Source organism: Notamacropus eugenii, chromosome 6 (genome assembly GCF_028372415.1).
Source record: "Notamacropus eugenii isolate mMacEug1 chromosome 6, mMacEug1.pri_v2, whole genome shotgun sequence".
In the NCBI taxonomy this organism is placed as follows: domain Eukaryota; kingdom Metazoa; phylum Chordata; class Mammalia; order Diprotodontia; family Macropodidae; genus Notamacropus; species Notamacropus eugenii.
Window position 1 is genome coordinate 158732174 of NC_092877.1, and position 15126 is coordinate 158747299.

The 15126-nt window shown below is 41.1% G+C and overlaps 1 protein-coding gene across 9 annotated transcripts in view; it reads left to right on the forward strand.

The window, feature by feature from the left end:
• FNIP2 (folliculin interacting protein 2) overlaps window positions 1–15126 on the forward strand; it is a 147598-nt gene that overhangs the window by 92123 nt on the left and 40349 nt on the right. For all 9 annotated transcript variants that reach the window (XM_072621377.1, XM_072621379.1, XM_072621380.1 and 6 more), the window contains 6 exons: window positions 714–915; window positions 1224–1312; window positions 4581–4727; window positions 4872–5041; window positions 12701–14036; window positions 14508–14664. In XM_072621377.1, the coding sequence (XP_072477478.1) occupies window positions 714–915; window positions 1224–1312; window positions 4581–4727; window positions 4872–5041; window positions 12701–14036; window positions 14508–14664 (2101 nt within the window). The remainder of the gene's footprint in view (window positions 1–713; window positions 916–1223; window positions 1313–4580; window positions 4728–4871; window positions 5042–12700; window positions 14037–14507; window positions 14665–15126) is intronic.

The window sequence follows — 15126 nt, forward strand, 5'->3', positions numbered from 1 at the left end:
TTAAAAAAATTTATATTCTGTTTTCATAATAGAGTGGTATCTTTTTCTCATCTCTCACACATAAAACCTTTCCCCTACCCCCACCAGAAAAAACAAACAGCAAAACAGTTAAGCAGAGCCATTCATTATAGTGACTGTCTCTCCCAGTGCCTAGATTTAGTGCTGGAGGGGACTCTGGAGCGTCTCTTTCATCATTTATTCTTCAGGGACAAGATGGATCATTGTAATTAAAATCTGGCTTCTTTCAGTATTATTTCGGTTGATGTTATTATAGCGTTGTGTAATTACTCTTACTTTTTTTTGCTTACTTTACATCAGTTCATGCAGATTTTCCCATGCTTTTCTGAATTTCTTGTTTATTTTTTTTAAAGCACAGTACTGTATTCCAGTGTATTTATAATCCACAGTTTGTCCTACTGAGCCTCAATTCATGGACACTCTTTGTTTTCAGTTTTGTGCTACTACAAATAGTGCTGCTTTTCTGTCATTGATCTCCTAGTGAATATGTACCTGGTAGTGACACCACTGTCTCAAAGGACTTGAGTAGTTTAGGGACTTTGCATATTTTCAGATTCAAAATATGAGTTTCTTGGGTTAGCATTTCATTGACTCTTGACCTTTCACTGGGATAATTCCTTGTGGTTACAGTATTAACTATTCTAGTGTGATCAGACTCATGACAGTTTAACAAAACAATTTTTCCCTGCTCACAGGTCGACTGAGGAGACTTTTAGCTTGGCTGATGAGACCTGTAGTTCTAACCCCGCCATAGTTCGAAGGAAGAAAATTGCCATTAGCATCATATTCTCCCTGTCTGAAAAAGAGGAGGCACAGAAGAATTTCCAGGACTTCTTTTTCTCTCACTTCCCTCTCTTTGAATCCCATATGAACAGGCTGAAGAGTGCAATTGAAAAGGTAATGAATCCCAGTGTAACGGGTAAGATGGAGAAGCAATACTAGTGGGACATCTTCACTCCTTGCCAGTGGAAACCTTCGGGGTCAGAATCAGATCATCTTCCGGGGGGACCTGCTGGGGATTGGAGGGTGGTCAGAGATAAAGAGTTGGATCCTCTTAGGAAAGGGCTGTTTGGTTCCTCAGTGTCATTATTGCTGTGTTTGAAATTGATCAAAAGATTGACCCTTATTAGTAGAGCCAAGAAAAATGAGTTATAAAGAAATTGCTTCTCTGGGATGTAACTTTGCCTGCTTTCTTTTTCAATAAGGCCATGATTTCCTGCCGAAAGATAGCTGAATCAAGTCACAGAGTACAGTTTTATATCAGCCATCTGATGGAGGCTCTGGGAGAGTTCAGGTGAGTTTCTGGAAAGGGGGAAACACAACCCAAATCCTGGAGGATGCTAATGAGCACTGAGTTCAGAGGCTTTAGAGATAATGAATAATGAAGCAATAATGAATACCTCAAATTTATAAAGAGCTATAAGGTTTATGAAGTACTTGTATGTAATTATAAAACACTTTATATAAATTCTCTCATTGCATTTGTATAGCTCAGTCCCTTGAGCTAGGGGGGAAATATCTATTTTTAAAGATGAAGGAAGAGAAGCTTAGGAAGATACAACTCTTATCTGAGGCAGGATTTGAACTCAGATCTCCACTCTGTGTACAGCCATGGATGTAGTACTTCCTAAGCACCTCCTATATGCCAGCCATTTTTCTTGACACTGAACTCTAGACTGATCACTTTCATGCATTGAGAGTTCATAAAACCGCAGAATCCTAGATTTAGAGGTAGGAAGGATCTTGGGGCTCTCCATGGCCACCTTTTTTATCTTACAGGTAAGGGAATGAAGGACCAGAACAGTCAAAAGATGGATACCTTTAGTCCTAGTCAGGCTCCTCTTGAACATGCTACTTTTCTTATATCCAAACTGCATGCCAGGCTGTGGTTAGAAAGGTAACTCTTTGTGGGAAGAGATGGTGCCAGGGTTCTTTATGTGTGGCTGGGTTGGAATTGTGATACCACTTTGCATGCCCAGTTTCCCAGTGGTGGACCCCCACCCCACCACAGCTGGGAGCTAACCCAACTGTGTGAGAAATCATTCATTTGGACCCCTACTCTGTTCCAATCAGTATTAATCAGTTTGCTGTGATTCCATATGGGTAGTGATTTTAAGTTCTGTATATTTGGCCCCAGAGCTGTGAACTGCAGATTGTAAGTTCACTTGCTTAATCATACTAGACACCTTGATTTTTCCTTATCATGATGACCAAGCCCAGTGTGGCAGAGGTGACTCAGTTAGATGGAAAGTCCTCCAACTTATTTTTGTATCTCCAGACTTCTCTCTCTTGTCCAATATGAGCAGGTGACCACCTTATGACCACTTACTCAGTGGAGATGCTGCTTGCTTCACCCAACCTGATAAATCATTTTTTGGTTGATTATCATTTTAGGCCCTCAAAGCAAGGTATACCAACTAATGGGATTCTGTATTTTGTGTACCTCCTCTAGAATGTTCAGGTATCAAGAGTTATAAAAATAAGGCCCTGGAGGAGGTCCACTTCATTAGAAGGGACAGTGAAGCCTTTAATAAAAGTGCCATTGGCTTGGCTCTGCCTTTTATTGTAGGTTGGACAATTTTAAACTTCAGAGTTGATTCTTTATTACATAGCTATGGAATGAGCAACTCTCTGAGGAGGGTCTAAAAGATTTTGCAGACATGAGGCTAGTAAACACCTTCAATTTGGGAATGCTTAAGTGGAATGAACTGGCTAGATCTGGGAGATCCTGGTAACATATGGGACCTATTCAGAGACCAGACACCCATTTTGGAAATGACCAGATGTAATAGGAGTAAGTATTGCATGACACTAATCCCTGGCAAGGCTCGTGATGGTCACATGATCTCTCTGGTTTCATATTTGAAAGCTAGTATAAAATCATACTTTTTGAAAGCAGTGAGGATCTTAGCAGATAAGGACTTTTAAAAAAAATTAAATTATTTTGCGTGAGTTGGTTACCTAAAGGTGTCTTTGGAATCAAAACTGTTATGTTGTTCACACTAGTGATTCTGGCCACTAGTTATACGATATCATGATCCAGAAGCCAAAAATCTGAAATCCCAGAACCAGGAACCAACCCTGTAGTCACAGCCACATCTGTTTCCATTTTTAAAAACTTTTCACTTTAGAAAATGTGATGACATAGACATTGCTGGAATGGGGAGCCCTGTCTGAGCAAAGTAATCCCATTCTACTTGGTCATGAATGACTCTCATTTCATAAGTTACTGTTCTACAAAGGCTTTGAGTATCTTTCAGTTGAGAGGTGGCATGATGTCAGAAAGACCTTGATTCAAATTCTGCCTTAGACTCTTACTAGCTGCGTGACCCTGGGCATATCACTTAACTTCTCTGGGTTTCAGGTTCCTCATCTGTATAAAATGAGTTGATAGTTTCTAAGATCCTTAAGCTCTAAAAATCTATAATCTTGCGATTTATTAAAAAAAAACTTTAAGCAGGGCAGAGTTGTATTATGGTCACATTTAATAATAATAACTAGCGTTTATATAGTGCTTTAAAGTTTGCAAAGTGCTTTACAAATATTGACCCTGGGCAAGTCATTTGAAATCTGTTCGCCTCAGTTTCCTCATCTGCCAAATGGGGATAATAATAGCACTTATCTTCCCAGCCCCCGTTGTTTTGAGAATCTAATGAGATAATATTTGTAAATTACTTTGCAAACAAAGTGCTATAGAAAAGTTGGCTATAATAATAATAGGCCAGATTTGAACTCAAATCAGATTTGAATAGGTCAGAGAGCTAGAGTATCTCTTGTTGGCTTGGTAGGGTTTCTTGCTGATTATTTTAAATTTAGAAACACACAAGTTTTTCACCTACTGGGTACCTGAGCACAAGTGCTACTTTTGCAGTTTGCACGAAACACCGTGTGTTCTGGTGAAAGTCATTCAAAATATTTAGGTTTTCTTATGCAGACAATGAGGGGGTTGAATTAGATAATTGTATGGTAGACATGGCTGGAAGACTTCAGGAGAGAAAGACCTCCATTCAAGTCCCAAGTGTGACATACACTAATTGAGTGATCCCAGGCAAGTGACTTAGCACCTCCCTCCAAAACAAACAGCCCCAGTTATGTTAGATGCCTTGGGAGATGGAGACAGTGCTAGTGGTGGAATGTCCTGTAGCTCTGAATTTTGGTAATAATGTCTTTTTGGAGTTCTTAGACAAAAGAGTGTGTGTGTGTGTATGTCTCTGTGTCTCTGTGTGTCTGTCTCTGTGTTGAGTGTTAAGAGAAATATTTGTGTGCTTGTATAAGCTGAAATAGAGTAGTTTAACTTACAGGAATACATGGGCCAAAGTAGACTCAAAAGATCTAGGTTTCCCCTGGGATACGTGCAGTCTTGCATTTACATTTTCCACCAAAATCTCTTTATTTATTAAGTGGATGTAATAGCTCACGGGACATTGTAAAGCTAAATGCATGTTTTTAAATGACTCTTAGAATACTTGGAGCCTCTTCAGGGCAATTCACTTACCAGATGTTGTTGTTCACCAAGATTAACCAGAGCTGTCTGTATCCTATTTTTTGTCTCTCTTCTGCAGAGGGACTATCTGGAACTTATACTCTGTTCCAAGGATCACTGAACCTGTGTGGCTTACCATGATGTCCAGCACATTGGAAAAAACACAGCTCTGCCAGCGCTTTCTCAAGGAGTTTACACTTCTGATTGAACAGATCAACAAGAATCAGTATGCTTCTCCCTTCCCAATCTTAGGTTCCAAAGCATGTCAATCCTTTGGTATAAAGCATGTGCTTGGGCACTTGTGTTGGCTCCTACTATGGTATCCCGGCCTGGTATCAATCGTTCTCATTGTACTTTTTCTTCCCTTTAGGTTTTTTGCAGCATTGCTGACTGCAGTATTAACTTACCACTTGGCTTGGGTGCCAACTGTGATGCCTGTCGATCACCCTCCAATCAAAGCCTTTTCTGAGAAACGTACTTCACAATCAGTGAACATGCTGGCCAAAACACACCCCTACAATCCTCTCTGGGCACAACTGGGTTAGTAGCTGATTTCTGGTCTCTAGAGATCAGGTGAGGTTGGTAGAACCTCTTAAAATGTGTAGATCAGAATGAATATTCTGAAAAGCAACATGATGTAGTAGATGGAGGGAGCAGACAGGAAACCAGAATCCTGCCTCTGACACATAAGACTTTGTGACTGTGGGCAAGTCTTTTAACCTCTCAATGTCCTGGGCAGCTCTCTAGGATGAGACACTCCAAAGGCAGGACTTGCTGATTTATGGATGAGGTCTCCATCCTAAAACAACAAAATCATAAGTACAAGCTCCCTGTTCCCTCTCCCCCAAGATCCTAATCAGCACTTTTTACATAGCACACTAAGATTTGCAAAGTGCTCTACGTATATCATCTTATTTTATCCAATGAACAGCCTCATTCTTTTTGAGTTTGTCTGTTCCTCTGTCCTTTACCCTGTGCTGCTTCTCTGAAAATAAGGAATGTTCTACTTAAGTGGTTTTTAAACTTCTTGTTCTCAGGACCCTTTTATGTCTAAAAAGAAATCACCTTGGACTCCCCTGAAGAGCTTTTGTTAATGTTGGCTATAATAGTTGATATTTACCACATTAGAAGCTTAAATGTCTTAGTATTATTATGAAAATACTTTTGACCACAAAGACTCTCTGAAAGGGTCTTAGAGACTCCCAAAGGCCCCTAGACCACACTTTGAGAACTACTGCTTTATCTCATTATGCCTCCCTTTATTGGAGAAAAAGAGATAGAAATCTATGGGTGTATGCACACACACATACATAGGTGTATATATATATATATATATGTATATATGCGCACACACACATATAAATATATATACATACATATGTGTGTATATATACATACATATAGATAGATAGATATGTTCTACCCTTTTATAAAGGTTTGGGAAAAATGAGGCCCTCTCCCCTATTTTGTGTATGTAAATAGGTGGGGATTAGTATATTATAGTAGCCTTGGATTATTAGCTCATTTAGCTGAGGCAGCTCTGAGGAGAATAGTGAATCCTTATTGTAATGGTAAACTCTGGAGAAGGATTAAAGGGGCCATTCAGTTTACAAGAGTTGACGGAAATGTGGTGTTGCATCCTATAAGCTCTTGAATAATAAGCTCTAATCTAAATGTAGCAGAATTTAAGCAGCATGAATTTCATTTGTAAAATGGATTTTTTTTTAAGTTAACATTTTCTAGGAGCTAGACAAAGTCAAGGTAGGGTTCCCTCTCCATGAGCTTAAAATCTTAATGCTATGAGAATGGATAGGTGGTATAGTGGATAAAGTACTGGATCTGGGTTCAAATCCAGCTTCAGACCCTAGCTGTATGACCCCAGGTAAGTCATTTAACCTCTGTTTTTCTCAGTTTCCTTATCTACAAAGTGGGGAAAATAATAGCACAGACCTCTTATGGTGGTTTTGTAGATCAAATGAGATAATAATTGCAAAGCACTTAACACAGTGCCTGGCATGTAGTAGGTACTATATAAATATTAGGTGCTCTCACCATCATCACTTGTTTATAAGCTATATTTTCTATGGCAGGGTCCCAGCCAGGTACCCCACAGTTGTCTCCAGAGAGGTAGCACTAGGAGAGGATTAGGGCCTGGTCTAGGATGAGAAGAGGGTGTGTTTGGAGATACTTTTGACTGTTGCAAAAAGCATTTCAGATGATTAGCATATGTAATTGTTTTAACTGACCAAATTAATCCCTCTTCACAAAAGGTAATGTGGTAGGCAGTAGGCATACCAAGATTTTTTTGAGTCTAGTCCCTGCCCTCTTGAGGAGCTTAAGTTCTGTAAAGAAGTACCTGAAGGCAAAGAAGAGTCTGAGACAAGGCATACTAGAGCAGTTTCCCTGACTTTCTTTCATTGCCACAACTTCTCTGGCTTAGCTTGTTTTCAGCTAACTGAAGTTCATAGGGACAATGTGGATTGAGAGTTCTGATTTTGGAGCCAGGTCTCCCCTATAAATTGTAGAGATGAGGCTGTTCAGCTTTGGTGGGAGGAGTGCCTTATGCTGGTGAAATCATAGGGCTAGTCCCTGTCTCCAGCCCTTGAACATCAATACTGTTCTGCCTCTTTTACAGAGGAAAACCATGCCCCCTTCTCCAGCTCTCTCAAAATTCCCATTGGGGAAGGGAATGACATCAGTCATGGCAGAATTTTCCACTCTTTTCAAGGACTTTCCTGTTAAGAATTTTACTGTCAACACTCTTACTTCTTACACTTCTTATTCCGAGAATTTGTTATCAGCTCCAACACTCTCCACGTTGATCTTCAGACTTTTGGGAAATACGAAGTGATTCCCTTTCACAGAAAAGGTCAGGCCTCTTCAGCTATACAAGTTTTCAGGGTTATGTTCTTGAATAAAGGAGTGAATTCACTACCCCCTCTCGACCCCCATGTCTGGATAGGGAAGGGATACATTTAAAAACAAATTTGATGTTAAATCAAAAGATCAATAAACTTTTAAATTATCTGTTAAATAATGTAAACGTAAATATATCCAACAAAAGGCTAATAAAATATATTTTAAACCAGGTATAACTTATTTATATTTATATATGTAACAGAATCTATTTTAAATTGGATATGTAATATAAATTCAGTTATTTATATTTATAGCATACAATAAATCATTTGAATCTAATTTATTGATATCTTTTAACATCAGCTACATTTCCAAATACATCCATTCCTACTTCCGTATCCAGTCAGCCAACCCTTGTGACTAAGAATAAAAAGGAGAGTTGGGGAAAAAGCAGCCCAGCAAGATATATGATATTCCACTCTATCCATCATCTCCTGCCTCTGCAAGGGAGGGAGATGAATTTTCTCATTTCTTCAGGGCCTATATTAATCAGTATAATTGTGCTTCTGTTCACATTGTGGTAAACCATGAGCATATTGTTTTCTTGGTCCTATTTACTTGCTACACTATCAGAATATGTAAAATATATCTTAAGATCATTTTGGCTTTGTTAATTTTTTAAATAGTTCAAAAAGAAACGGATTCCTTTAGCATGCCTTCATATTTGGGGTCCAACATTGCCTTAATTTTCAAGAACTAGCTTTCTAATGAGACTTTGAGCTGCTTTGAGGGGCTTACTTTCCAGAAAGAAGAGTTAACAGCTTTTCTGTATTCTCCTCTGGTCAGACTATCTGTTGTGCTTATCTTTGCTTCTTGGTGCTACATTTCAGTAAGACATCATTAAGGTGGAGATGGTCCAGAGGAAGGCAACCAGGATACAGACTCTGAATCTGTTGAAGGAATTGGGCATGCCAAGCCTGAGAAAGTTGGGTTGGGGGATGGAAACAAGGTAGCTCAGCTGTTTTCAGGCATTTGAAAAGACGTCTCAAATATTGTTTGTGCCCAGACTGCCTCTGGAACCAAGAGGATTAGCTAGATGCTGCAAAGAAGCAAATATAGGTTGGATAATAGGAAAAACTTGCCTACAATTAGTTTTCCAAAATCCAGGTGGGGCTGCCTTGCCTTCTACTGCATTGGCAGTCTAAAGGCAGGATTTGAATGACTGCTTATTAGATATATTGTGGTGGGAATTATTTTTCTGGAATAGTTTGAAGTGGGTAACTCCTACCCACCTAGCACATCCATTCTTTGTGACATGACTACTTCTAATCCAGCTGAGGTTCCAAGCTCAGAGTCTGGAGATCATGTTCCCTTGCTAAGTCTTCAGTAGGTTGGACATTTCCCTGTTCCATCAGCTAATTCCTGAAAGTAGAGTTTTCGGTTGCCTCCTCATCCTGGGCTGCCTCTGAATTTGTGTGAGCTCAGCAGTGCCCTTCCTACAACATGGTGCCCCAAACTCAACACAGCCCTCCAGATGTAGTCTGACCAGGTCAGAGAACAACAAGATGGTCCTCCTCTGTTCTGCAGCCTCTGATTCCATCAGAGCTGGTGCTCGCTTTCCTGGCTGCTGTAATGATGAGCTTGTAGACCCTGGCATCTGCATGCACTGTAGAGCCATAACTCCTCCATTATCCTGTACCCAGGTCTGCCTCCTGGCAGATAGTGAAACTGAATTAACTAAAATATCACATGAGTTCCTGAAAGGCTGTGATCTCCTGCTGCAGTCAGCAAAAATAATCAGAGGGTAGTGCCAACAATACTTTGTCTCCTAGGAGAGTTTTCTTAAAACAAAAATATCACTTGTCTTAGTGTTAGAAGACAAAACTGAGTTATTCCTTTGAGTAATTGGGTGGTTTCCTCAGGCAGTCATTTCCTCAGTTCTTAAAATTAAAAGATAAGAGAGGACTTTTAACCCTCAGTGAGTCCTTTTATTGGTTGGAATTCTTCTGTGTCCTTCTAGTCCAGCTTTGATCTGTTGTGAATAGCACTGAATATTTTCAAGGGAATATTTTCCTACAGGCATAACATTTGTCACGATTAAGCTCACGATCTCCAAAACACAGCTTGTCTTTCTCCTTGAACCTCCTTCTGGTCACTAAGATTCCTGATCTCTGTCCCACACACTCTGTGTCTGATCAGGTGCCGCATCTTGCCAGCTCTCATAGCCCTTCTCTCCACTCATAGTCCATCCCATCCCACATCCTTCATTCAGGCACTTGCCTGATCTCTCCAGTAGCTTTCTTTACTCTTGATGCTGCCATCTCCACTCTTGTCTAATCTTCACGGTTGCCAGAATAGTTTTCCTACAGAACAGACCTGACCTCGTCACTCCCTTGCTCAAAAACCTTCGTTGATTCCCTGTTGTCTTGAGGATAAAACACCAGCTTCTTCTCGTCCTAGTGTGTGAAGCTTCCCTTCTAGCTTTATTTCACATTACTCTCTATCAGACTTTACCTACCAGTTATTTGTTCTCTATTACAGGGGCCTAGGAAGTATACTCCTGTCTCCCTGTTTCCTTTCACAATTCTTATCTTCCTTTAAGGTTCAGCCTTTACTGACTCCCACTAATTTCTTAATGGTATCTCCCATCTCAGATTGCCTTGTATTTACTGTGTCTTTGTGACCCCAGCATCTAGCATAGTGACTTGTACCCCATTTTTGAAGGCCATGTAGGTTCTGAACTTATTATTTTTATCAGTGTGAGGATTTCCCAGTGTGAAAACTTCTTCCACAGATACAAAAAAAGTTATTCTTTTATAACTTAGAATCTTAAAGAGTCCTCTTGAAGCACTGAGAGGTTGAATGACTTTCTGAGATGGGTAGCTGGGGTCACAACAGGATAAAACGAGATCTTCCTGGCCAAAACTGGCCCTTTATGTGCACATAGAAGGGGAAGGGAATAAGCATTTATATAGTGCCTACCATGTGCCAAGTGCTTTTGTAAACATTATCTAATTTCATCCTCATAACAGAGCAAAGGTGGTGTTCTAATATCTTCATTTTATAATTGAGAAAACTGAGACAGACAGAGGTCAAGTGAATTGCCCAGGGTCACACAGCTAGTGAAATCTGAGGCCACGTTTGAACTCTGGTCTTCCTGACTCCAGGTCCAATGTTCATCTACTGCACCACCAGCTGCCTCATTGTAGGTGCCTTTAAAAAATTTGCTGTATTAAATTGAGTATCAGAGAGTGTTTACTCATGATTTTTCCTTCATGTCTTCCCCTGGAGTTAGTTCTTCCCAGTGTGCATTCTCTATCTTGCAGTGTTTATGTCTCAGACAGACTTTGTTTTCTCTTTGTGTCCTTTTTTCATTCTGCTTATGTTTCTTTATCCTCTAGGTCAGTGCTTCTCAAAATATGGCCTGGGGATCCCTGGAACCCTCTAGGGCAGGGGTGGGGGAATCTATGAGGTTAAAAGTATTTTCATAATAATACTAGGCCATGTTAAATTTATAATATAGCAAATATCCATAAGTAAAAGCCACATAAACAAAAGCTCTTTGGGGGGCCTCAGTAATTTTTAAGTGCATGAATGAATCCTGAGAGCTGCTGCTCTAGGCTCCCCATGCTACTTCCCCTTCTCAACATCTTCAGACCTCTTCTTCATTGTATTGATTGTGCCTTCTAGGTCTGTATCTGTTGCTATAGCTCTTGTAATTTTATCTAAATGTGTTAACATTTAAAAGGGAGCTGGAGACACTCACTGTGTGACCCTGGGCAAGTCATGTAACCTCTGGAAATGGCAAACCACTCCCCTATCTTTGCCAAGAAAACCCCATAAGGGGGTATGAAGAGTCAGACATGATTGAACAAATTAATATTTTATGAAATATTAAGAGGATCTTCCTTGAATGGAGGGAGAAAATGAGAAAAGTAGCAACTTCTCTGCCTCCTCCATGACAGTCTGGGGATAAATTCAAAAGGGATACAGTCCCTGCTGTCAAAAGCTTACATTCTGCTGGAATAACGTACCTTGTGCAGGGATCATAGGATGAGAAGCAGAAATCTGAACTTGAGATGCCATCTAGTCAGACTGTCTCCTTATACATTGAGGAGGCAGACTCACCCAAGGTCATGAAGGTAGTAAGTGACAGGGAAAACGTCTTGATTTGTTGCTACCTATATACTGAGGTGAGTGTAAGCTATCTGTTACATAATGAGCTCTGGTTTAAGCCAGATCATCTGCCGAAGAGACCACAAATTTGCTTCCACCTCGACCCCTGCCCGTGACTTCAGAACTCAGCCAAGGAGCCCAGTGTCCTGGTTTCTCGGGTAGAATATTGGCTTGTTATATCTATTAATGGATATAATTGGGGAAGATGTAAAAGAAGGAAAATAAGAACATTGTGTGTGGGGGAGCATACACATGTGTATGTTGTCTTATACCATGAACCTGAAGCCTTTTCAGTCAGGAGGTACCTGCTGGGCTTGGTTTTGTTTTGTATGATCTTAGAAGTAAAAACATAAGCCTGTGTGAAAGATCTGAGATTTTATTGGTAGGGGGAACTGGGGTGGGTGTTCCTTCCTCCAGGGAAGATCATGTCCAGTCCTTGACCTTGGAGGTGTGCCCTAGAGAATTGTTTGAGGCACCTGCAAGTTAAGTGACTTGTCTAAGATGGACCTCCTGATTCAATGCCAAGTATTCTACCTATTACTCCACTAGTTTCTGTGTAAAAATTAAAATAGATTGAATAGTGTTTTCAGGAGAGGCAATGGATGGAGTTGGCCTTGGAATTAGAGAGACCCACATTCAAACCGTGCCTTTGACACATGCTGGCTGTGATTGACCCAGGGAAAATAACTTAACATCTCAGTGCCCCTGGCATTTCACTAAGACTCTTAAGTTGCAGAACAGATCCTGATACACCTTGTTAGAAAAATCTCTGTACAACCATGAAATCATAGTTCAGGTAATATGTATAGAGACAGTATACATAGAGCACTGGGCCTGAAGTTAGGAAGACTTAGCTTCCTGAGTTCAAATCTGGCCTGAGATACTATGTGACCCTGACTGTAGGACCTCACCCTGTTTGTCTCAGTTTTCACATCTGTAAAATGAGCTGGAGAAGGAAATGGCAAACCCCTCCAGTGCCTCTGCCAAGAAAACCCCAAATGGGGTCATGAAGGACACAAATGAAAAATGATTCAACAGTAAAAATAAAAACCTAATTGCCTCTTTTTGGTGTGGGTGATATGTCTTTATTTTCTAAAGCTGGATCCATCAACCACATATAAAGTCACTTAAGAATTGTTTTTCATATTGTTTTTGTCTCTATAGGTGACTTATATGGGGCCATTGGCTCTCCAGTAAGACTGACTAGGACTGTGGTCATTGGGAAGCATAAGGATTTGGTCCAGCGGATCCTCTATGTCCTGACCTATTTCCTCCGGTGCTCCGAGCTACAAGAGAACCACCTGACCTGGGGTGGAAAGCTCTGGGAAGGAGAAGAAGTGCTGAATGGTAGCAAGATGACAACAGCCCTGGAGAAAGGAGAGGTGGAGGATTCTGAATATGTGGTGGTGACTGTTAGGAATGAGCCCGCACTGGTACCTCCAGGTCTGCCCTCACAGACTGGTGAGAAAAAAGCAGACACCCCAGAAGGCCTGGGCACAGCAGATTTCTTCTCTAGAGTCAGCACAGAAGGAAGCAAAGGATTGGGAAGGAATGAGCAAGACTTTGACACCTGTGGCAGGGCCTCCTTGGATCAGATAACATCAGATGCCTCCTGGGAGAATCAGGGACCTTTGCTTGTAGTAGAAGAAAGCCAGAAGGGGGCCTCTGAGGATGACTCTCCACAACCCCCTAGCCTCGAAAGGCCAATCAGATCTGAAGCTTGGGCAGTGGGGCTGAAGACCCAACAGCAGGCTCCCAGTGAGGAGCTGAGAATGGAGATGGACAAGGAGCCCCCAGACAGGTTGTTGGGCCAGCCTTGCCCAGACAGACGTTCCCAGGAAAGTCCTCATTTAGAGAAGGTCACTTTCCAGATTGGTAGCTCAGTGTCTCCAGAGTCAGATTTGGAAAGCCGAGCAAGGGACATGGAGGAGAAGCTGAATGCCTTCAGGAATCCTCCTGAGTTAGCAAAGAGTCTCTGGGTTCAGGCCAGTGAGACCGCCGAACCAGCTCAGGACCAACAGATTCCCTGGGCCCCTTTCAGGCCTGGCATTCGGAGGAATGCTTGCTATTCCCAGATGCTATCTTCTGAAGAACATGGAGGCCTGTCAGGTCAGTGTCTTGTCAAGGACAGTGACGTGAGAATTGATGTAATAAATTCTGCTGAGAAACCCTCAGCACCTCTGAACAAGGGAACAGGGACTGAAGGGCAAAGAACTCTGGAGGAAGGTAGAGGTTTGTGCTTGAAGACTGTGAAGGGACAGTTGTTAGAACCTGCTCAAAACAGGTGTATGCAGCAGGACTCTGGTCTCATGGTAGCTGCAGATGTCCCCCATGGGGATGCTGATGGGAAGACTGCCTTCAGGATGGAAGGAGACATTCCTAGAAATGAAAGCTCAGACAGTGCTCTCGGCGACAGTGATGATGAAGTGTGTGCTTCAGCTCCAGAAAATCTAGGCCCCACCAGTGACAGGAATGAAGAAGTAGAGCTGCCTTTGCCAAGGTAAAGAAAAAGGAAAAAAAAAAATAAAATGTTGGTAAGGGCAGGGAATTTCATTAGGAATGTGATCCTTGATGGTCAGATGAGAAGAGCTGTAGGCTCTTTTTTTTTTTTTAAAGGCAGAACTGTGTTTTAGTTTGTACAGGGAACTTCCTTTTACCAATGCAGATCGGTGCCTCCTAGGCACCTTGCCAACTGAGAGTTGGGTGAAGGATGTTTCAGAAGGAGAATTTGAACCTGGGGATAATAATAACACCTGTTTCCCAGGGTTTGTGGTGAGGATCAAACTAGATAAATATGTAAAAGCACTATATGAATGCTGTTTTTATTAAACACCCAGGGGATTAACAAAATGAAAGCAGCCACAAGTAAACGAGTTTTAATGTATCCAGTTTTGTGGTTGCTTATTTTCTAATGTGTAAGAAAAGAATGGAGATGTATTTTTTTTTTTAATTTGTTAAACATCTGTTGTAGGTCTCAGATCATCAGCAACCAAAATGTAAAGAACTTTGGTCGTTCCCTTTTAGGGGGTTACTGCCCCATGTATATGCCTGATCTGGTGCTCCATGGGACCAGCAATGATGAGAAATTGAAGCAGTGCCTGTTAGCAGACCTAGTCCATGCAGTGCATGTAAGTGATTCCATCTTGGCACCCCCTCACCCCATGGTGGGCATTCTGTGGAGCCATGGGGAGTTGCATATGGTTTGATTTTCATCTTAGTCCTTGTGGGTCGTTGGCTTTTTTTTTAAGTTATTTATTTTAACTGATTTATCATTAACTTCCCTTTGATGACTGCACTGAAATGACTGTATAAAGATTAAGAATATTTGCTGGAAAATTGCCGTGTGCATCTGATAAATGCTTTTTTCCCCCTCTGTAATACTAGAGGAACTGAGCAAGGAATGATGTGCATCTGATGGGTCTGTTTTTAATTGAGCTGCTGTAGAGAATGTGCAAAAATAGACATTTTGTGTCAGAAACATGTTGTGTCTTCTACAATGGGAGAAGTCCTCACTGAATTAAGAGAATTAGAATTTATCTTTCCCTTCTATTTTCACAGAATAAATGCCAACTGGCATTTTCCCCTTTGAG